Consider the following 24,222-nt stretch of genomic DNA (forward strand, 5'->3'; position numbering starts at 1 on the left):
TTAAATGTCCATCCAGATAGAGTGGAAAGTATGGACACCCTCAGGAGACCTGTAATGGGATCGGTACAGTGAATATTACTACCTTTATTAATGGATAGCATTCTGGAAGTGTCCAGCTAGAAGTCAGATCTAACTGTACAGAATGATCTAGACTTTATCACATGGGTCATGACAGCGGTTGGCGGAGCGGCTGTGTACCACAAGATATGCAGTCCCCTCAGCAAGACTTGTCTCCTCTGTTTGCATACAGAGGCATTGTATATTGTTGTCACCTGTCCATAGGATAGATAACTTACTGATCGGTGGGTGTCCATCCCAATGCTGGTCCTTTAATCTCCAGTACAAGATGGTGTGACTGCTGGAAAACGCCAAGTGTAGCGCTCATCAGCCCAACAGGGAATAAATGGAGAGCAGGTTGCACATATGCGCTGCCGCACTGCTCTAAGTGGGATAAAAGTCTCCCACTCTGCCATTTGATGTGGTCCCCAGAGGTTGGACCCCACTGATCGCCAAGTTATTGGTTCTCCTGTAGATGTGTATAGTAGTCCGCCCCTTTAAACAGTCATAAGTTAGGTAATGGATGGCGGTCACATCAGCAGTCCAAAGAGGGCTTCCAATGACACATGAGAATCGTTACCAGGCTCCGACTCCATATTAGCATTATTCGGGTAAATGGAGAATTTCTTCTAGATTCCTTGGTACCGGGACATGCACACACGGATCAGTGGTTTCATTTCTTCATCACAATTCACGGTCTTTCGCTGGCTGCTTTACATATTCACGTTTTAGGTAGTGTCTGCCATAGAACAGGTATTGCAGAGTTCAGCTTTATATTGAAAGCCCCAATCAACGCCATTTTTGTAGAATCTGAATAAACGCCTCCAGCATCTTTTCTTTCCTACGTAATAGCCTTCCTGGACCTGTTCCAGACGCCATCTTAATAAATTCAATGAATAATTGAAATGATATTGCTATATGTAGTCATCATGCTCTGCAGCAGTATCTGTCTTCATCATAAGTGCATTATCACCCTGCGTCCATTATGTCGATTTGTTCCACATCTGCTTTTTTTCGGTTTGCACGCTCAGTCTGTGTGGAAGTAAGCAATCTCTCTTTCAATGACTCCCATTTGTATCCCCCATTCCCTCCCTGCTGCCTTCCATTTAGCTGGATGACTGGGTTTCCAAGGTACTGAAAGACATTAAAGAGATGTTTCCTAACTCCAGGTCCGCTGGCCTCTATCACTCCTGTATATGTAGGATATATATATATATCTACCTGCTGTGTAACGGATCTCACGCAGAGATGTCTGTACCTCTCCTCATCTGGCAAGGAGGGACTTTCTCTTACAACCGTTCATCCATTTCCCAAGCTGTGGTGATGGGATTCATCTTGTATGCGGCTGACATGGAGTCAGGGAGCAGCGCTCACAAATTATCACCTGTGGTGTTAGTGAATGGGGCTCGGCTCACCATTACTCACCCTCCACCACATTTAGGGTCAGAGGGTAAAAATAGAGATTTTTTTCAGCTCTTCATAGCGCATGCACACAAATTAGTATTATGTGGTTTTCTGCCAATTATGTGGAAAAGCAATTGCATTGTTCAGGCCCCAATTTGGTCTCCCTGCAGCTCTTTCTTGGTTTTTCAGCTTCTTTAAGTTATCTGGTTTTTTTTTAGATGCTTGATTTCATAACCGAATGTTTGATACGTCCATAAGGCCTTTGTTAAGACTTCCGTCTAAAAACTAGATTTGGACAGAACCGCCAACCTGGACATTGACTGTAGGGCCGCGGTCACTGGAGTCTCTGGCATCAATACCCGACACTCAGGACCGGAGTGTGCGGCTGCCTGTATTTCTATGCAGCTGAACGCTCTGTTCCCGAGTGCCGGCGGCAGTGCCGGGTATTGATGCCAGAGACTCGTGCGAGATTCTCGCATTGCACTCGCAAATGTGACCCAAATAAAACAGATGACATACAGATAGAAAAAGGGCCACTAGTGTGAAATAGGCTTCGGAGCGGCCATAAGGCCAGGCTCACTTACTGAACCTCTGGTAGTAACATCTCTACTGTGCTACACGGACCACAGGATGGCCCTTCTAGGTTCAGAAAAGTACTGATCTATATTGCCTGGTTTTATATGGATCTCCATTATGCCACTCATAGACTAGTATGAGCCTTCACTGGACCCGTCTGCTTCCTGACAAATGAAGGAGGTGTACATAGTAATCATACAGACACATAATACCAAAGCTTAGGGAGCCTGAAAGCGGACAGAGGTGGCTGGAAGTGTCCATCGTATGCTTGAGGTTGCGTCCATTTTGCTGCACATTATGGATGTAGTAAAGTGCGTCTGTAGCCATACTGTCCAGCCCCATTCAGGGCAGCATGTCATGGGAGTTGGTTTGCTGTACAATAATGCGCCATTAGCAGACTAATCCGGACAATGGTCCTGCAGGCAAGAGGTTTCTGACTTTTCATGGTGGAATGAAACACTTGAAACATGGAGAAATGTGTCTCTGGAATTCTAATTTCTGCTTAGTTTCCGTTCTATCAGAATTATATTATTACACAGTCCTAGTGGTCTCATTTTAGCGTTATGAGTTTCCATCTGTTCTAAATAATGGTAACTCATCCAGCTTAAAGCAGCCATTCACTTCTCCAGGCAGCCAGATCTGTGGACAGCATAGTGTAGAGGACGAGGAGCTGAGCATATACAGGCTTGTTGGGACAGATTCAGTATTCACTCCCTGGTGCTTGTATGTATACTAGTCCAGTGGGCGGTCCTACTAAGTCTTACTAGTGATTGACAGTTATGTCCGCACGCACAGTCATACAGGGTAGACTGCCAATCACTGAGTAGGACCGCCCACTGGACTCCTATAAATACAAATAGCACGGATTGCAATGAATAGATTGCAAATCTTGCTGAAACTTTTCCACCAAAACTGTCTATCCATCTGATCCGCTGTGCTCTATAACATCCTGCCTGCAGATCAGACGCCATTTTCAACATGACAGGTTCCCTTCAGTATTGTGAAGCAGACTTACATTGGGAATGAATATATAGGATTGTGCACATAGTTTGTACTTTACATTGTACTGTGAGTACAAGAGTCCTGGAGTCGTGCAGCCTAAGTCAATATCTACTTTTTGTCAATGGTTTATTAGGTGGAAGGACGGACATTTTCCATGTTTTTGCATTCTTACTCCCACTGATTGTTATTAATCTATTCTGGCACTTTCTCATCTTTTTTATTGATCAGCCGTGATTGTTACAAGGGTTGATAGCATTATTAGTCATTTATTGTATTTTTTTTTGAGTTTCCGTATTTCCTGGCAAGAGGTGGTGGTCTGGCTGCTACTATCACATAGTTTGTCACCCACTGACTGGCATCCACTAAGCTCACCAGCTTCTTGATTGTTGTCCATAAACCACTGCTCTGCCTGCATGTTACATATAACCTAAGAATTAGTGCATGTGATCTATATGGAACGTACTGAATCAGATTTCACATCTCCCAAATCTATAAGCCTGCAAAGGTAACCAAAGGGAAAATAGTCTAGGGATGTATCTTTATACAGAGGCTATTGTAATACATACAGTATTTAAGATGATGATTGATATTAGGGATATAAAGGGGATCTGTCACCAGGTTTTTGCTATGTAATATGAGGGCAGCATGAGGTAGGTGCTGAGATGCAGATTTCAGCAATGTGTCACTTATTAGGCTGTTTGCTTTTGTTTCAGTATAAGCAGTGTTTTATCAGCAGAAGATTATCACTGCCGTACTAGCTACCCATGTGCCTCCTGGTCCAACCCCAACCACACCGCTGGTTAGCAGCTTACTGTAAGCATACAATGTACATAGAAAGCTGCCAATCAGTTGTGTAGGTGGAATTAGCTTTCTTAGCTCTGCTACATCTACAGCAGAGAAAACTCTGATTGTATCACAAGGGCTGCATCCAGTAAAGTAATTGACACATCACTGGACTCAAGGCCTCTAACCCTATATTATGCTGTTCTCAGGTGAGGTAGCAAAAATCTAGTGACAGATTCCCTTCATGTTCAGCGATTCCCTATTTTACATGGAAGGATAAAATAGGGATTGTCTTGTTCCCTACAAATAAGACGATGTGATAGTATATTAACACCATTCATCAAAATGCCAGGATGCCAATTTTAGATTGGATATAAATTGGAGATACTACAATGTGTTAATCTTCTAATTATGGGATGTTGTTTCCATTGTGCTCTATAGCTGATGTCGGTCACCAGCCTCTGCCGTTCACCTTCTATTTTCATCAACTTTGGGAAATGTGAAGAATAAACTCTATAAACCGCTGTTACATCGTTCCGCCTGCTGCTCTTTACAAACTAATCCCTAACAGCTTGTTAATCATGCTTGGACTTGTAGTGCTTCTTGGATTTCAAGTCAAGTGCAGACTTTAGCTTTAATTAATAATTAGTTAATAATTAATAGATACACTTTTTTATTATAGTATTATAACTTCATTGTCAGTTTTGCTCTCTAACTTTTTTTTACGTACGTACACCATAAAGAGTTTATTCGATCACAACACATTTATGGCATATTCATTAAATAAGTCATCTATGGAATTGATGGGATCTGACACCCGACACCCCCATGATCAGCTGTTAGGCTGGTTTCACATTTGCGATTAAATCTGCAGCGTTTTAAACACATCCGCAAGTGGTGGAAAAAACGCATGTAAACGCGTACAAACGCTGCGTTTTTTTAGACGCATGCGGCTAAAAAAACGCCGCATTTGTACGCGTTTACATGCGTTTTTTTCCTGTGTTTGCGCTTTTGGTACGCATGATGAGAAATTTCACAAGCTGGTTTTTGTTCATTCTGCTTCACAAAAATCGTAATAAAAAGCAATCAAAAATGTCACACCCGAAAATATTACCAATAAAAATGTCAACTCGTCCCGCAAAAAACAAGACCTCACATGACTCTGTGGACCAAAATATGGTAAAATTGTAGCTCTCAAAATGTGGTAACGCAAAAAATATTTTTTGGAATAAAAAGCGTCTTTCAGTGTGTGACAGCTGCCAATCATAAAAATCCACTAGAAAAACCCCTTATAAATAGAAATCAAACCCCCCTTCATCAACTCCTTAGTTAGGGAAAAATTTAAAAAAATGAATTTATTTCCATTTTCCCATTAGGGTTAGGGTTAGGGATTGGATCCCTAGGGTTAGGGCTAGGGTTAGGGTTAGGGCTATGGTTAGGGTTAGGGATTGAGTTAGGGTTAGGGCTAGGGTTAGGGTTAGGGATTGTATCCCTAGGGTTAGGGCTAGGGTTAGGGTTAGGGATTGGATCCCTTTATCACCTTGATGGTGGCTTAGGGTTAGGGCTAGGGTTAAGGTACCTTCACACTAAACAACTTCATAACGATAGCGATCCGTGACGTTGCAGCGTCCTGGCTAGCGATATCGTTCAGTTTGACAGGCAGCAGCGATCAGGATCCTGCTGTGATGTCGTTGGTCGGAGCTAGAAGGCCAGAACTTTATGTCGTCGCTGGACTCCCTGCAGACATCGCTGAATCGGTGTGTGTGACACCGATTCAGCGATGTCTTCACTGGTAACCAGGGTAAACATCGGGTTACTAAGCGCAGGGCCGCGCTTAGTAACCCAATGTTTACCCTGGTTACCATCGTAAAAGTAAAAAAAACAAACACTACATACTTACCTTCCGCTGTCTGTCCCCGGCGCTCTGCTTCTCTGCACTCCTCCTGCATCCTGTGTCAGCGTCGGCCAGCCGGAAAGCAGAGCGGTGACGTCACCGCTCTGCTTTCCGGCCGCTGTGCTCACAGTCAGTGCGGGAAGCAGAGCGCCGGGGACAGACAGCTGAAGGTAAGTATGTAGTGTTTGTTTTTTTTACTTTTACGATGGCAACCAGGGTAAACATCGGGTTACTAAGCGCGGCCCTGCGCTTAGTAACCCGATGTTTACCCTGGTTACCGGGGACCTCGGCATCGTTGGTCGCTGGAGAGCTGTCTGTGTGACAGCTCTCCAGCGACCAAACAGCGACGCTGCAGCGATCGACATTGTTGTCGGTATCGCTGCAGCGTCGCTTAGTGTGAAGGTACCTTTAGGGATTGGATCACTAGGGTTAGAGTTAGGGTTAGGGTTAGGGATTGGATCCCTTTATCACCTTGATGGTGAGGGGTGGCTTATCAGTGTCTAGACTTGTTTTTCTCTATTGAAACGCATGCGTTAAAAAACGCAACCAAACGCATGTGCTTAAAAATGCATGCGTTTACATAGACAGCAATGCTTTTTTTTACGCAAACCGTGTGCAATCGAACGCATGCGTTTCCTGGCGGCAAATAAACGCCTCTAGAAATTACTACATGTTGCATTTCCGCGGCAAGACGCATTTAGTGTTAAATATAGGAAAACATGACGCATGCGTTTATATGCGGTACAAACGCAGCGTCACAAAACGCAAATGTGAAACCAGCCTTACCTGCATTCTTGTAGAACAGCTCCTATTCTCTGTTGTGTAGGTGTTCTGCAGCACTCGGCAGTAGTTGCTACACATTGAATGATGCTGTGCTTTGAAGCTCAGTTCAATGAATTGTTTTCCTTCCAAAGCTGGAGCAAATAACAGCTGATTATGGGGATATCAGGTGTCAGAGCCCCCATTCATCCGATGTTGACGACTTTTCCTTTAGATAGGTCATTCATATGTTTTAACCGGACATCCAATTTAGGGCTAAGGTCATGTTCTAAATTTCACCAAATGTAGCTATAGCTCCAGTGGTGTAATCACAATGCCAGTATTTTAGCTGGTCCATGTGATAACATACTATGATAACATACTATTGCTTCATAGCACATACTATTGCTTCATAGCAGATATAATCATCTTAAATTAAAGAGTTATTACACTTTTTTTGTTTCCATTCATTGCAAAGCTATGGATTTTTGTAATACACTTCATTATCTTATTTTTCTCCCTTCTCGCCCAAAGACCATGCTGGAGTACTGTTTCACATTCCTAATTTATGTTCCTTTAGAAGCTTCTTTCAACTGCTGCTCAGCCAAGGTCTGCAATCTACTTACAGAGTAGTGTATTGGTGTTTACAGAGTACTGAATAAGAGTTCTGTCTGAGTACCGGGGTGCAGAGCAAAGAGACTCAGACAGGGGAGTTCCCATACACTAATTGTTTGTGAATAGAATACAGATCTGCTGCGTGTACTAAAGGACATGAGAATGGAGTGCACTAAGTATAACATTAAGCTAACATGCCGCAGGTAAGGACATTGCGGGTCCGACTCACCAAGATCCAATGATGGATGTGGTGCTGGGGATGCCAAGGATATGAAGTGCGCAGTTGATCAGTCTGGCTCGTGGGACGCTGGTCCTGAGAAACAGGTGCTGGACGAGGAGGCCTTGGTTTCCTTCTTGGTCCAAGCGCTGCTCCATACTTTTTGTGACGTCACACAGCGCTCCCGTCGGCCATTTTTCTGCTCTTTCACTGTTTCCAGGGACGCCACCGGCCGGGTCGTTCCTGGTCTCCACACCGACTCACCGCCTTTCCATCTGGCTGCGGCCACCCTTTGTTGGCCTCCTCGTCCAGCACCTGTTTCTCAGGACCAGGGTCCCACGAGCCAGACTGATCAACGACGCACTTCATATTCCTGGCATCCCCGGCACCACATCCATCATGGGATCTCGGTGAGTCAGACTCGCAATGCCCTTACCTGCGGCATGTTAGCTTAATGTTATACTTAGTGCACTCCATTCTCATGTCCTTTAGTACACGCAGCAGGCATTCTATTTGGGCAATTAGGAGTGGTGGCTATTTTGTTTGTACTTTCTACTGATTTATGCACATGATCAGTAGTATATATATATATCCCCTTAGCGCGGTATAATTTTATTTTATTTTTTATTGGCACATGCACTGACGACCTCGGCACTTGGTTGTTTTGATACCAGCGGCAAAGGACATCTTCTGGTAGCACTGGTGTTTCTTTGTTATAGAATACAGATCTGGCTGAGCAGCCATTGAAAGCAGCTTCAAAAGGGGCATGACATGGGCATGCGAAATGGAACTGCAGCATAGTGTTTGGGGGAGACGAAAACAAAATAAGGTAATTTAGTATATTACAAAAATGTATAAATTTGCAATGTCTGGAGAATACCGTAATTAAGTAATAATAGAAAAAATCTAATTTTACTCTTTAAGGGTAAGGCCAGACAGAGTCGCCTTATCATGATCATACAACAGCCATTCTCCGGACGAAAAGTGTAGTGGCAAGAGGCAATTGTTATTAATTGCGCAAAAGAACAGCTGTCTCACCAGCGTGGTTTTATGGCTAAAGCATCTGTTCTCCTACTAAATCAATTAATGTTTAACACTCTATTTAAGAAAAAACTGCATGGACTGCTTGCCATCAGTGGTTTTTGGTTGTGGGCATGGCACGAATTCTCTGTATGTGGTCGCCCTTAGGGCCCCTTTAAACAGGTCAATAAGGGCTCATGCAGACGTCCATACTACAGGGTCCAAGCACAGACCACAATGCACAGACTGGACGCGGATCTCCTGACCTGAGCGCGACAACCGCATAGAATTATATGAAGCTGTCTGGCTCCGGTTGGGAGTCCTGCGGGACGTCCGTGCATTGCGGTCCGTGCTGGGATTGTGTTGCATGAGCCCAAACAGGTGATAGAAAAAACAAGTTACCGATCATTGGCACGTGTAGACATCAGCCGACAAACTAGCGGATTAGATGGTTTATGCAGGCCTAAAATTCATCTTTGATGGCAGCACATCTACTGTTGGAAAAGGGATATGCTGCCGAAAAATGTAATCCTCTATGATGCTTTTTGTCTGAATACTACAGGTAGTTTTTTCTGTCTCTTAATCTGTATTATGTGCACAGTGTTGCCTTATATAAGCGCCAGTATTATTCCTGTCTGTGCACAATATTTGTAAAAATGCCTAATACAATTGTGCAAATCTGCACACGACATATGATCAAGCCAATAACTGATGTTGTAGCTTGAAAAAAAATGAGATAAAAATTCATGTTCTATTTTCTTTCGAGTTGTCATTATTCTCACGTGATCATACTTCCAATCTCTCACTTTTTGCCATGCCCTCCAGCTGGTTCGTGACAATGCAGATCTTCGTTGTGAGCTTCCTAAACTGGAAAAACGTCTTCGGGCTACGGCTGAGAGAGTTAAGGCCCTGGAGGGTGCACTGAAAGAGGCAAAGGAAGGAGCTATGAAGGACAAGAGAAGGTATCAGCAGGAGGTGGACCGCATTAAGGAAGCTGTGCGCTACAAGAATACAGTGAAGCGCACGCACACTGCACAGATTGGTAAGATTTCAGTACTGTTCTAATGTTACAGTATATCACAATCTAATGGCTACTTGCTTTTTTCAAGTAAAAGCCATTTGCTTAATCCTGTTCCTTTTATCTTGCAGCCAAGCCCATCAGGCCTGGACACTACCCTGCCTCCTCCCCCACCAATCCCTATGGAGTCCGCAACTCTGATTCACTTAGTTACACTAACAACATCTTTCAGCAATACCAAAATATGTACATGCATTCATCCAGCCCCACCAGTGACACATTGTAAGTATTAGAACGACTGTTATTTGTTTCTGCACGTACACTGGAATATTGCCTATAATTGTTCATCAATCATCTCATCTTTCCACCTCAGACCCCAACCAGCCACTAAAAGGTGAGGGCATAAGCTCTCAGATCTCTAAAATAGGGGCACTAAGCCAAGGTCTGTTTTCCTTCAAGACTGTCCTAGAAGAGCTCAGCGCTCAGCTCAGTAGGCCATTTTTGTTAGCGATCGGTTGGGGTGTCAGCACTCGGACCCCACCGGTTTGGTCTGCACGGCAACATGGGTCACACATTGGCAATTCTCAGACAAGTCATGGAGCTAAGAACATTTGTACAATCTATATTTTACAGCTGCAAAAAATACATCCAAATTGCAGATAAGTCGTACGCATTGAAGTCTGTAGCAAGTGAGTTACGTGAAACTTGTGATAATCGGCACAACAAACAAATTTGGAAACATTTGCAGTAGTTGCAGTAGACTGCCGAGTGCAATGCCAATAGTACCAAATGCCATAGGTAATCTGTCACACCGTTAATGGCGATAAAGGGGCAGGACGGCGTACTGGGACCCGCACCAGTCCCTGTCACTATAATGGGGCCCTGGCTTTCCCTTATCTCAGGGGTACCTATGATGGTTAGGAGACCTGAGCCGCCAGCGTATCCCTGTCTCCTGTGCAGACCCTATCAGTGGCCCCCTCTCCCCCCAAGGGAGGTGGACTGCACCAGTGTATAAATACAACAACTAACAGAGTATACAGACAAAGTAACTAAAAGTCTCAAACTCACCAAATGCTCACACAACCACAGAGGAAACACAGAAAAGGGAAGAGAAGGAAAAAACTAGGAAGGAAAACAGGTTTAACATACAACCAAAACAGCAGACACCAATCTCTGTAAATAAACCTCCAAACTCCAACTCTACGCTCCTTCACACTCCAAGCCAGGCAGCTGAACTGATCACTGACAATAGCTGTAGTCAGGTGTTGTGAATTCTGTGGCAGAGCTCCCTCCTGTGGTCACAAGTGGTACTTCGGCTGATTCTCTCTGTGAGCTTCTGTTGGTGGAGGAAAGTGATATTGCGGCTTCTGAGTTTCCTACCTCAGGTGATCTGGTGAGGTCGTTAGGTACTGCTCTACTTAACTCCACCTAGTGCTTTGATCCTGGCTTCCTGTCAATGTTCCAGTGTTGGACTTGTTTTTCCCTGGATCATTCCTGTGGCCTGCTGCTCTGCATAGCTAAGTTCTTCTTTGCTATTTGTTTGCTATTTTTTCTGTCCAGCTTGTCTAATTGTTTTGCTGGAAGCTCTGGGACGCAAAGGGTGTACCTCCGTGCCGTTAGTTCGGTACGGAGGGTCTTTTTGCCCCCTTTGCGTGGTATTCTTTAGGGTTTTGTGTAGACCGCAAAGTTATCTTTCCTATCCTCGCTCTGTTAAGAAAGTCGGGCCTCACTTTGCTGAATCTATTTCATCCCTACGTTTGTCTTTTCATCTTACTCACAGTCATTATATGTGGGGGGCTGCCTTTTCCTTTGGGGTATTTCTCTGAGGCAAGGTAGGCTTATTTTCTATCTTCAGGCTAGTTAGTTTCTCAGGCTGTGCCGAGTTGCATAGGCAGAGTTAGGCGCAATCCACGGCTGCCTCTAGTGTTGTTTGGAGAGGATTAGGGATTGCGGTCTGCAGAGTTCCCACGTCTCAGAGCTCGTTCTATGATTTTGAGTTATTGTCAGATCACTGTATGTGCTCTGACCGCTATGTCCATTGTGGTACTGAATTGCCCTTCATAACAGTCAGGGCTGAGTCTATATAGAGGATGAGATTACAAAATCCACTTCAGCTGAGAGACCCAGCTCTCAGCAACTCAGCAATAAGGTTAACTCCTGCACTGCTGGCACAAGACAGCCAGGTCAGAATACAGGAGAAGAGCTTCTGTTCACTGTGTGTGAACAAGGCCCAGAGCGCTGCGGTTCTCTGGAACCTCTCTGTCGCGGTAGCCCCGTGACATAATCATTAGCAGTGATGCCGCAAGTTAACACAATTTAGACATCTTACGCATTCAGCCCTGGCTTAAAGTTGGACACATAGGAAGAGATAAGATCCAGCAGAAGGAATCATTTCTTATTACAATGCATCTTCTTTATTGTAGGTCAGTAAAGCAATTCAGAATAAATCATACAAAAGTTAAGTTGCATTAACTTTTAACTTTTCTATGATTTATTTTGAGTCGTTTATCTTATCTACAATGAAAAAGATGCATTTTAGCAAGGCATGATTCCTAGTGCTGGATCTTATCTCTTCCTACATTCTTCCTGCACTGCTCCATGTGTTTGTCCTTTGTGCCTGACCTACATGATAAGGAAATATAGGTGAGCTGACTTTGTGTTCAAATTAAAGTTGTACTTGTCTCCACTAGGGTTGAGCGAAACGGGTCGTTCATTTTCAAAAGTCGCCGACTTTTGGCAAAGTCGGGTTTCATGAAACCCGATCCGACCCCTGTGCGGGGTCGGCCATGCGGTACGTGACTTTCGCGCCAAAGTCGCGTTTCAATGACGCGAAAAGCGCCATTTCTCAGCCAATGAAGGTAAACGCAGAGTGTGGGCAGCGTGATGACATAGGTCCTGGTCCCCACCATCTTAGAGAAGGGCATTGCAGTGATTGGCTTGCTGTCTGCGGCGTCACAGGGGCTATAAAGGGGAGTTCCCGCCGACCGCCATGTTACTGCTGCTGATCTGAGCTTAGGGAGAGGTTGCTTCCGCTTCGTCAGAAGCAGCGATAGCGTTAGGCAGGGTCCATTAACCACCAAACCGCTTGTGCTGTAGCGATTTCCACTGCCCAACACCACCTTCGGTGTGCAGGGACAGTGGAAGCTACATTTTTTTTTTTTTTCCCCCTCAGCGCTGTAGCTCATTGGGCTGCCCTAGAAGGCTCCCTGATAGCTGCATTGCTGTGTGTACGCCGCTGTGCAAACCAACTGCTTTTTTCAAAGCACAAATCCTCTTGTTCCTTCCTTTCTGCACAGCTATCTTTTTGGTTTGTACACACTTTTTATTTAATTTGTGCATCAGTCCACTCCTTATTGCTGCCTGCCATACCTGGCTGAGATTACTGCAGGGAGATAGTAATTGAAGGACACTCCCTGTTTTTTTTTTTTTTTTTGTGGGAGATTAAGATTGACATTTCTGCTAGAGTGCCATCCCTGTCTGTGTCATCTCTCACTCAGTGGGCCATAGAAAGCCTATTTATTTTTTTGCTTGATTTGGGTTATAAAATCTACCTGAAAAAATCACTACATCAATCAGTGGGAGAAAAATATTGGCCTCAGGGCTTGTGTGCCACTCCTGACTCCTGTGTGCATCATCACTCACTCAGTGGGCCATAGAAAGCCCATTTTTTTTTTTTTTTGCTTTATTTGGGTTCTAAATTCTACCTGAAAAAATCAATAAATCAATCAGTGGGAGATTAATATTGGCCTTTGGGCTTGTGTGCCAGTCCTAAGCGTGCCATCTCTCTCTCTCAGATAGTGGGCCATAGAAAGCCTATTTATTTTTTTGCTTGATTTTGGTTCTAAAATCTACCTGAAAAAATCACTACATCAATCAATGGGAGAAAAATATTGGCCTCAGGGCTTGTGTGCCACTCCTGACTCCTGTGTGCATCATCACTCACTCAGTGGGCCATAGAAAGCCCTTTTTTTTTTTTTTGCTTTATTTGGGTTCTAAATTCTACCTGAAAAAATCAATAAATCAATCAGTGGGAGATTAATATTGGCCTTTGGGCTTGTGTGCCAGTCCTAAGCGTGCCATCTCTCTCTCTCAGATAGTGGGCCATAGAAAGCCTATTTATTTATTTATTTTTTTATTGGGTTTATAAATTTTCCCTGGAAAAAAAAAAAAGTGGGAGATTAATATTGGCCTCTGGGCTTGTGTGCCAGTCCTGAGCGTGCCATCTCTCTCACAAATAGTGGGCCATAGAAAGCCTATTTATTTTTTTTTTTTTTGGTTTTATAAATTCTCCCTTAAAAAAAAGGGAGATTAATATTGGCCTTTGGGCTTGTGTGCCAGTCCTAAGCGTGCCATCTCTCTCTGTCTCTCAGATAGTGGGCCATAGAAAGCCTATTTATTATTTTTTTTATTGGGTTTATAAATTTTCCCTGGAACAAAAAAAAAAAAGTGGGAGATAAATATTGGCCTCTGGGCTTGTGTGCCACTCCTGACTCCTGTGTGCGTCATCTCTCACTCAGTGGGCCATAGAAAGCCTTTTTTTGTTTTATTTGTTTTCTAAATTCTCCCTGAAAAAATCATTTTATTTTATTTGGTTTCTAAATTCTTCCTGAAAAAATCATTTTATTCTATTTTTTTTTTTTCCTAAAGTCTCCCTGAAAAAAAAACAAAAAAAAAACAAATCAGTGGGAGATTAATATTGCCCTTTCTGCTTGTGTGCCAGTCTTGACTCCTGGGTGTGCCATCTCTCTCTCTCTCTCTCCAATTGTGGGCCATAGAAAGCCTATTATTTTTTTAGCTTGATTTGGGTTCCAAAATCTACCTGAAAAAATCACTACATCAATCAGTGGGAGATAAATATTGGCCTCTGGGCTTGTGTGCCACTCCTGACTCCTGTGTGCGTCATCTCTCACTCAGTGGGCCATAGAAAGCCTTTTTTTGTTTTATTTGTTTTCTAAATTCTCCCTGAAAAAATCATTTTATTTTCTTTGGTTTCTAAATTCTTCCTGAAAAAATCATTTTATTCTATTTTTTTTTTCCTAAAGTCTCCCTGAAAAAACAAAAACAAATCAGTGGGAGATTAATATTGCCCTTTCTGCTTGTGTGCCAGTCTTGACTCCTGGGTGTGCCATCTCTCTCTCTCTCTCCAATTGTGGGCCATAGAAAGCCTATTATTTTTTTAGCTTGATTTGGGTTCCAAAATCTACCTGAAAAAATCACTACATCAATCAGTGGGAGATAAATATTGGCCTCTGGGCTTGTGTGCCACTCCTGACTCCTGTGTGCGTCATCTCTCACTCAGTGGGCCATAGAAAGCCTTTTTTTGTTTTATTTGTTTTCTAAATTCTCCCTGAAAAAATAATTTTATTTTATTTGGTTTCTAAATTCTTCCTGAAAAAATCATTTTATTCTATTTTTTTTTTTCCTAAAGTCTCCCTGAAAAAAAAAAAAAAAAACAAATCAGTGGGAGATTAATATTGCCCTTTCTGCTTGTGTGCCAGTCTTGACTCCTGGGTGTGCCATCTCTCTCTCTCTCTCCAATTGTGGGCCATAGAAAGCCTATTATTTTTTTAGCTTGATTTGGGTTCCAAAATCTACCTGAAAAAATCACTACATCAATCAGTGGGAGATAAATATTGGCCTCTGGGCTTGTGTGCCACTCCTGACTCCTGTGTGCGTCATCTCTCACTCAGTGGGCCATAGAAAGCCTTTTTTTGTTTTATTTGTTTTCTAAATTCTCCCTGAAAAAATCATTTTATTTTATTTGGTTTCTAAATTCTTCCTGAAAAAATCATTTTATTCTATTATTTTTTTTTTCCTAAAGTCTCCCTGAAAAAAAACAAAAAAAAAATCAGTGGGAGATTAATATTGCCCTTTCTGCTTGTGTGCCAGTCTTGACTCTTGGGTGTGCCATCTCTCTCTCTCTCTCCAATTGTGGGCCATAGAAAGCCTATTATTTTTTTAGCTTGATTTGGGTTCCAAAATCTACCTGAAAAAATCACTACATCAATCAGTGGGAGATAAATATTGGCCTCTGGGCTTGTGTGCCACTCCTGACTCCTGTGTGCGTCATCTCTCACTCAGTGGGCCATAGAAAGCCTTTTTTTGTTTTATTTGTTTTCTAAATTCTCCCTGAAAAAATCATTTTATTTTATTTGGTTTCTAAATTCTTCCTGAAAAAATCATTTTATTCTATTTTTTTTTTCCTAAAGTCTCCCTGAAAAAAAAAAAACAAAAAACAAATCAGTGGGAGATTAATATTGCCCTTTCTGCTTGTGTGCCAGTCTTGACTCCTGGGTGTGCCATCTCTCTCTCTCTCTCCAATTGTGGGCCATAGAAAGCCTATTATTTTTTTAGCTTGATTTGGGTTCCAAAATCTACCTGAAAAAATCACTACATCAATCAGTGGGAGATAAATATTGGCCTCTGGGCTTGTGTGCCACTCCTGACTCCTGTGTGCGTCATCTCTCACTCAGTGGGCCATAGAAAGCCTTTTTTTGTTTTATTTGTTTTCTAAATTCTCCCTGAAAAAATCATTTTATTTTATTTGGTTTCTAAATTCTTCCTGAAAAAATCATTTTATTCTATTTTTTTTTTCCTAAAGTCTCCCTGAAAAAAAAAAAAAAAAAAACAAATCAGTGGGAGATTAATATTGCCCTTTCTGCTTGTGTGCCAGTCTTGACTCCAGGGTGTGCCATCTCTCTCTCTCTCTCCAATTGTGGGCCATAGAAAGCCTATTATTTTTTTTAGCTTGATTTGGGTTCCAAAATCTACCTGAAAAAAATCACTACATCAATCAGTGAGAGATAAATATTGGCCTCTGGGCTTGTGTGCCACTCCTGACTCCTGTGTGCGTCATCTCTCACTCAGTGGGCCATAGAAAGCCTTTTTTTGTTTTATTTGTTTTCTAAATTCTCCCTGAAAAAATCATTTTATTTTATTTGGTTTCTAAATTCTTCCTGAAAAAATCATTTTATTCTATTATTTTTTTTTCCTAAAGTCTCCCTTAAAAAAAAAAAAAAAATCAAATCAGTGGGAGATTAATATTTACATTTGTGCTTCAGTGACAGTCCTGCGTGTGTGGCATCTCTCTCATTTGTTGCCACCAACAACAGAGTGTGTAACATTGTGCCTGATTTTCGTTGTGGTCTCACTCACCTGTAAAGGGGTAGCTAAATCATACTGAAGTTATAGCTCACCGTGTAATTTGTGTGACAGCAACAAATACCGTTAGTTTGTTTACGTTTTTAAAACAATGAGGAAGTATGGTGGAAGAGGTCGTGGCCGGGGGCGTTCATTGTCAGCTGGTAATGAGGGTAGTGGTAGTGGTGGAGCATCAGCTGGTCGTGGGAAAAAAAATATTGCACCTAAGTCTGGAGCTGTGGAGCCAGGTTCGTCGTCAGGCTACACAAGGCCTCGAACGCTCCCTTTTCTGGGAGTAGGAAAACCGCTTTTAAAGCCGGAGCAGCAAGAGCAAGTTTTGGCTTATGTTGCTGACTCAGCCTCTAGCTCTTTTGCCTCCTCTCGTGAAACTGGTAAATGTCAAAGCAGCGCGTCGTTAGTGGATGTTCACGGTCAGGGACAAGTCACTTCCTTGTCCTCTTCAGCAAAAACAACAACAGAGAAGAATGCAGCAGGCGACACAACGGGTTACTCCATGGAGCTCTTTACACATACCGTCCCTGGCTTAGAAAGTGAAGCAGTTAACAGTCCATGCCCATTACAAGTTGAATCTGACATGGAGTGCACTGATGCACAGCCACAGCCAGACTACTATGCTGGTCCTTTGACTCAGACCACAACATTGCCCTCGCAGGGTGCTGATCAAGAATCAGACCCTGATGAGACTATGTTGCCCCATCACGAACGCTATACCACCGACCGACACGGTGACACAGACGAAGTTGCACACGAGCTACAAGAAGAGGTAATAGATGACCCAGTTCTTGACCCCGATTGGCAGCCATTGGGGGAACAGGGTGCAGGCGGCAGCAGTTCTGAAGCGGAGGAGGAGGGGCCGCAGCAGGCATCAACATCGCAACAGGTTCCATCTGCCGGGCCCGTATCTTGCCCAAAACGCGTGGCAAAGCCAAAACCTGTTGGAGGACAGCGTGGCCATCCGGTTAAAGCTCAGTCTGCAATGCCTGAAAAGGTATCCGATGCTAGAAAGAGTGCAGTCTGGCATTTTTTTTAAACAACATCCAATTGATCAGCGCAAAGTCATCTGTCAAAAATGTTCAACTACCTTAAGCAGAGGACAGAATCTGAAAAGTCTCAATACAAGTTGCATGCATAGACATTTAACCACCATGCATTTGCAAGCCTGGACTAACTACCAAACGTCCCTTAAGGTTGTAGCACCCTCGGCCAATGAAGCTAGTCAGCAACGCAACATCCCTTCCGGCAGTGTAGGGCCACCATTTTCCGCACCACCTGCAGTATCTGTGCAGGTTTCTTTGCTAGGCCAAAGCAGTCAGGGTCAGGGAATCACCAGTTTCGTAGTAGGAAACACTGCATCTAGGGCACCGGCGGCAACAATACCATCTCCCACCGTCTCTCAGTCTGCCATGTCCACCGGCACCCCCGCTAGTTCCACGATCTCCAGCTCTCCAGTCCAGCTCACCCTACATGAGACTATGGTTAGAAAAAGGAAGTACTTAGCCTCGCATCCGCGTACACAGGGTTTGAACGCACACATAGCTAGACTAATCTCGTTAGAGATGATGCCCTACCGGTTAGTTGAAAGCGAAGCTTTCAAAGCCCTGATGGACTACGCTGTACCACGCTACGAGCTACCCAGTCGACACTTTTTTTCCAGAAAAGCCATCCCAGCCCTCCACCAGCATGTTAAAGAGCGCATCGTCCATGCACTCAGGCAATCTGTGAGCACAAAGGTGCACCTGACAACAGATGCATGGACCAGTAGGCATGGCCAGGGACGTTACGTGTCCATCACGGCACACTGGGTAAATGTGGTGGATGCAGGGTCCACAGGGGACAGCAAGTTTGGGACAGTTCTGCCTAGCCCACGGTCTAGGAAACAATTGGCTGTAGCCGCTCGCACCCCCTCCTCCTCCTCTTCGTCCTCCTGCAGAAGCGAGAGCTCGTCCACAGACCGCAGTCGCACAACCACTCCATCCGCAGCTGCCACTGTTGCACACCAGGTCTCCCATTATGGGGCAGCTACTGGCAAACGTCAGCAGGCTGTATTGGCTATGAAGTGTTTGGGCGACAACAGACACACCGCGGAAGTTCTGTCCGAGTTCTTGCAGAAAGAAACGCAGTCGTGGCTGGGCACTGTAGATCTTGAGGCAGGCAAGGTAGTGAGTGATAACGGAAGGAATTTCATGGCTGCCATCTCCCTTTCCCAACTGAAACACATTCCTTGCCTGGCTCACACCTTAAACCTGGTGGTGCAGTGCTTCCTGAAAAGTTATCCGGGGTTATCCGACCTACTCCTCAAAGTGCGTGGACTTTGCTCACATATCCGCCGTTCGCCCGTACACTCCAGCCATATGCAGACCTATCAGCGTTCTTTGAACCTTCCCCAGCATCGCCTAATCATAGACGTTGCAACAAGGTGGAACTCAACACTGCACATGCTTCAGAGACTGTGTGAACAGAGGCGGGCTGTTATGTTTTTGTGGGAGGATACACATACACGGGCAGGCAGTAGGATGGCAGACATGGAGTTGTCAGGTGTGCAGTGGTCGAAGATTCAAGACATGTGTCAAGTCCTTCAGTGTTTTGAGGAATGCACACGGCTGGTTAGTGCAGACAACGCCATAATAAGCATGAGCATCCCCCTAATGCGTCTGCTGATGCAAAGTTTGACGCACATAAAGGATCAGGCGTCTGCAGCTGAGGAAGAGGAAAGCCTTGATGACAGTCAGCCATTGTCTGGCCAGGGCAGTGTACAGGACGAGGTAGCGGGCGAAGAGGAGGAGGAGGACGAGGAGGATGATGGGGATGATTATATTTTTAATGAGGAAGCTTTTCCGGGGCCACTGGAAATTGGTGGCGCGGCAAGGCCGGGTTCTGGTTTTTTGAGGGACACAAGTGACGTGGATTTGCCTGAAACTGCCCCTCAACCAAGCACAACCGCAGATTTGAGAACTGGAACTTTGGCCCACATGGCGGATTATGCCTTACGTATCCTCAAAAGGGACACACGCATAACTAAAATGATGAATGATGACGATTACTGGTTGGCCTGCCTCCTTGATCCTCGCTATAAAGGCAAATTGCAAAATATAATGCCACATGAGAACTTGGAACTAATATTAGCAACCAAACAATCAACTCTTGTTGACCATTTGCTTCTGGCACTCCCTGCACACAGCGCCCGTGATCGTTCTCACACGAGCTGCAGGGGCCAGCAGACCAGAGGAGTTAGAGGGGCAGAAATCAGAAGTGGCATTGGCCAGAGGGGTTTTCTGACCAGGTTGTGGAGTGATTTTGCTATGACCGCAGACAGGACAGGTACTGCAGCATCAATTCAAAGTGACAGGAGACAACATTTGTCCAGTATGGTTACAAACTATTTTTCATCCCTTATCGATGTTCTCCCTCAACCGTCATTCCCATTTGATTACTGGGCATCCAAATTAGACACCTGGCCAGAATTGGCAGAATATGCATTGCAGGAGCTTGCTTGCCCGGCAGCTAGTGTCCTATCGGAAAGAGTATTCAGTGCTGCAGGTTCAATACTAACAGAAAAAAGGACTCGTCTGGCTACCCAAAATGTAGATGATCTAACCTTCATTAAAATGAACCACAACTGGATTTCGAAATCTTTTGCCCCACCTTGCCCGGCTGACACCTAGCTTTCCTATGAAAAGGTCTTGCCTGTGGACTATTCTGAATGCCTTTTCCAATCTCGTAATTTTCTGCACCTGATTGTCCAGCATACGACATGTTTACACCTCACTAAATGGCCAAACTCCCCACACGGGGCCGTGGTATCGACACTTGGCGACAGCACCCGTGAGAGTGCAGTTTGTCTGAAGAGGTGGGTGAGCCCGCTTTTGGTCGACGGCACTGCCACTGGGTCCCTCCTAGTACAATAAAGTGTCTCTGGCGGTGGTGGTGCGCACCCAACGTCAGACACACCGTTGTAATATGAGGGGCCCTGGGCCTGTACCGCCGGCCACAAGACAGTTCCCCCACCCCCCCAGCTCAAACAGTGCTCTACCACTTGCAAAATTATCTCACAGCTCCACCAATGTTTAGTCTATGCGCTGACATCCTTCAATGCCTGCCACTGACAATACCATTGTATTGACATTTTTGTTATGTTAGGCCTTCGATGCCTGTCTGTGGTCACTCCTTCCACTAGGCCTCCACTGACCACACCACTGCTGCCCGTGTACCCCTGTAACCAATTTAAAATTGCCTACAGCCATGTGTTATTATTTTAGGCCTTCGATGCCTGTCTGCGGTCACTCCTTCCACTAGGCCTCCACTGACCACACCACTGCTGCCCGTGTACCCCTGGAACCAATTTAAAATTGCCTACAGCCATGTGTTATTATTTTAGGCCTTCGATGCCTGTCTGCGGTCACTCCTTCCACTAGGCCTCCACTGACCACACCACTGCTGCCCGTGTACCCCTGGAACCAATTTAAAATTGCCTACAGCCATGTGTTATTATTTTAGGCCTTCGATGCCTGTCTGCGGTCACTCCTTCCACTAGGCCTCCACTGACCACACCACTGCTGCCCGTGTACCCCTGGAACCAATTTAAAATTGCCTACAGCCATGTGTTATTATTTTAGGCCTTCGATGCCTGTCTGCGGTCACTCCTTCCACTAGGCCTCCACTGACCACACCACTGCTGCCCGTGTACCCCTGGAACCAATGTAAAATTGCCTACAGCCATGTGTTATTATTTTAGGCCTTCGATGCCTGTCTGCGGTCACTCCTTCCACTAGGCCTCCACTGACCACACCACTGCTGCCCGTGTACCCCTGTAACCAATTTAAAATTGCCTACAGCCATGTGTTATTATTTTAGGCCTTCGATGCCTGTCTGCGGTCACTCCTTCCACTAGGCCTCCACTGACCACACCACTGCTGCCCGTGTACCCCTGGAACCAATTTAAAATTGCCTACAGCCATGTGTTATTATTTTAGGCCTTCGATGCCTGTCTGCGGTCACTCCTTCCACTAGGCCTCCACTGACCACACCACTGCTGCCCGTGTACCCCTGGAACCAATTTAAAATTGCCTACAGCCATGTGTTATTATTTTAGGCCTTCGATGCCTGTCTGCGGTCACTCCTTCCACTAGGCCTCCACTGACCACACCACTGCTGCCCGTGTACCCCTGGAACCAATTTAAAATTGCCTACAGCCATGTGTTATTATTTTAGGCCTTCGATGCCTGTCTGCGGTCACTCCTTCCACTAGGCCTCCACTGACCACACCACTGCTGCCCGTGTACCCCTGGAACCAATGTAAAATTGCCTACAGCCATGTGTTATTATTTTAGGCCTTCGATGCCTGTCTGCGGTCACTCCTTCCACTAGGCCTCCACTGACCACACCACTGCTGCCCGTGTACCCCTGGAACCAATTTAAAATTGCCTACAGCCATGTGTTATTATTTTAGGCCTTCGATGCCTGTCTGCGGTCACTCCTTCCACTAGGCCTCCACTGACCACACCACTGCTGCCCGTGTACCCCTGGAACCAATTTAAAATTGCCTACAGCCATGTGTTATTATTTTAGGCCTTCGATGCCTGTCTGCGGTCACTCCTTCCACTAGGCCTCCACTGACCACACCACTGCTGCCCGTGTACCCCTGGAACAAATTTAAAATTGCTTACAGCCATGTGTTATTATTTTAGGCCTTCGATGCCTGTCTGCGGTCACTCCTTCCACTAGGCCTCCACTGACCACACCACTGCTGCCCGTGTACCCCTGGAACCAATTTAAAATTGCCTACAGCCATGTGTTATTATTTTAGGCCTTCGATGCCTGTCTGCGGTCACTCCTTCCACTAGGCCTCCACTGACCACACCACTGCTGCCCGTGTACCCCTGGAACCAATTTAAAATTGCCTACAGCCATGTGTTATTATTTTAGGCCTTCGATGCCTGTCTGCGGTCACTCCTTCCACTAGGCCTCCACTGACCACACCACTGCTGCCCGTGTACCCTTGGAACCAATTTAAAATTGCCTACAGCCATGTGTTATTATTTTAGGCCTTCGATGCCTGTCTGCGGTCATTCCTTCCACTAGGCCTCCACTGACCACACCACTGCTGCCCGTGTACCCCTGGAACCAATTTAAAATTGCCTACAGCCATGTGTTATTATTTTAGGCCTTCGATGCCTGTCTGCGGTCACTCCTTCCACTAGGCCTCCACTGACCACACCACTGCTGCCCGTGTACCCCTGGAACCAATTTAAAATTGCCTACAGCCATGTGTTATTATTTTAGGCCTTCGATGCCTGTCTGCGGTCACTCCTTCCACTAGGCCTCCACTGACCACACCACTGCTGCCCGTGTACCCCTGGAACCAATTTAAAATTGCCTACAGCCATGTGTTATTATTTTAGGCCTTCGATGCCTGTCTGCGGTCACTCCTTCCACTAGGCCTCCACTGACCACACCACTGCTGCCCGTGTACCCCTGGAACCAATTTAAAATTGCCTACAGCCATGTGTTATTATTTTAGGCCTTCGATGCCTGTCTGTGGTCACTCCTTCCACTAGGCCTCCACTGACCACACCACTGCTGCCCGTGTACCCCTGGAACCAATTTAAAATTGCCTACAGCCATGTGTTATTATTTTAGGCCTTCGATGCCTGTCTGCGGTCACTCCTTCCACTAGGCCTCCACTGACCACACCACTGCTGCCCGTGTACCCCTGGAACCAATTTAAAATTGCCTACAGCCATGTGTTATTATTTTAGGCCTTCGATGCCTGTCTGCGGTCACTCCTTCCACTAGGCCTCTACTGACCACACCACTGCTGCCCGTGTACCCCTGGAACCAACATCAGAAAATATAAAAATAAGTATTTTGCTTATAAAAAAGAAAATACTGGAGAGATATCAAATGCAGACATTTTAACATTACAAACAAACACATACAACAAAAATCTGGTACAGTACTAAAAATGGCCACCAGCTACAATAACTTTCTCCTGCAAGTAGTTAACTGAAAGGTTTTTTCAATTTTGAACACAGATATGGCATCCACCGAGTGTTGTCCTGTCGCGTCTTCTTTATATTATTGCCAAGAAGATGCAAAACAATGAAAATAATAAAACCATTATTTACCAAAAAAATAGAGTAAGTCAAAACCACATTGCAAATAAACATTCATTACAAATAAAGAAGCAGGGCGCGTCCGAGGGTGAGTATATACCTAATAAGAATATAATCACCCTCGGACGCGCCCTGCTTCTTTCCGACAGCTTTCCTTCCTAAAAATCAGCCCTTCCGTGGTGTAGAGAGAGGGTTTGTTACACTCCAAGGTGTTCCCCAGGTTGCCTTTCCTGAGCTTCGATCTTCCGGCTCTCGTTTAGTAGTTGTTGGAAACTACGCTGCATTAGGCCTACAAATTGGGTATGGGGTGTAGAGAGATGGTGTGTTCCACTCCAAGGTGTTCTCCAGGTTGCCTTTCCTGAGCTTCGATCTTCCGGCTCTCGTTTAGTAGTTGTTGGAAACTACGCTGCATTAGGCCTACAAATTGGGTATGGGGTGTAGAGAGATGGTGTGTTCCACTGTAGAGAGATGGTGTGTTCCACTCCAAGGTGTTCCCCAGGTTTCCTCGCCAATGCTTCGATCATCATGCTCTCGTTTAGTAGTTGTTGGAAACTACGCTGCATTAGGCCTACAAATTGGGTATGGGGTGTAGAGAGATGGTGTG

At 45.0% G+C, this 24,222-nt stretch overlaps 1 protein-coding gene across 4 annotated transcripts in view; it reads left to right on the top strand.

Annotated features, from left to right (window-relative positions):
- KIF5A (kinesin family member 5A) overlaps positions 1–24,222 on the top strand; it is a 228,895-nt gene that overhangs the window by 175,212 nt on the left and 29,461 nt on the right. For 2 of the 4 annotated variants that reach the window (XM_069758565.1, XM_069758566.1), the window contains exons 24-26: positions 1,168–1,188; positions 9,153–9,369; positions 9,477–9,627. In XM_069758565.1, coding sequence (XP_069614666.1) covers positions 1,168–1,188; positions 9,153–9,369; positions 9,477–9,627 — 389 coding nt within the window. The remainder of the gene's footprint in view (positions 1–1,167; positions 1,189–9,152; positions 9,370–9,476; positions 9,628–24,222) is intronic. The other 2 variants (XM_069758567.1, XM_069758568.1) reach the window with 1 other exon arrangement.

The sequence above is a fragment of the Ranitomeya imitator genome, chromosome 3 (assembly GCF_032444005.1).
Source record: "Ranitomeya imitator isolate aRanImi1 chromosome 3, aRanImi1.pri, whole genome shotgun sequence".
NCBI lineage: Eukaryota > Metazoa > Chordata > Amphibia > Anura > Dendrobatidae > Ranitomeya > Ranitomeya imitator.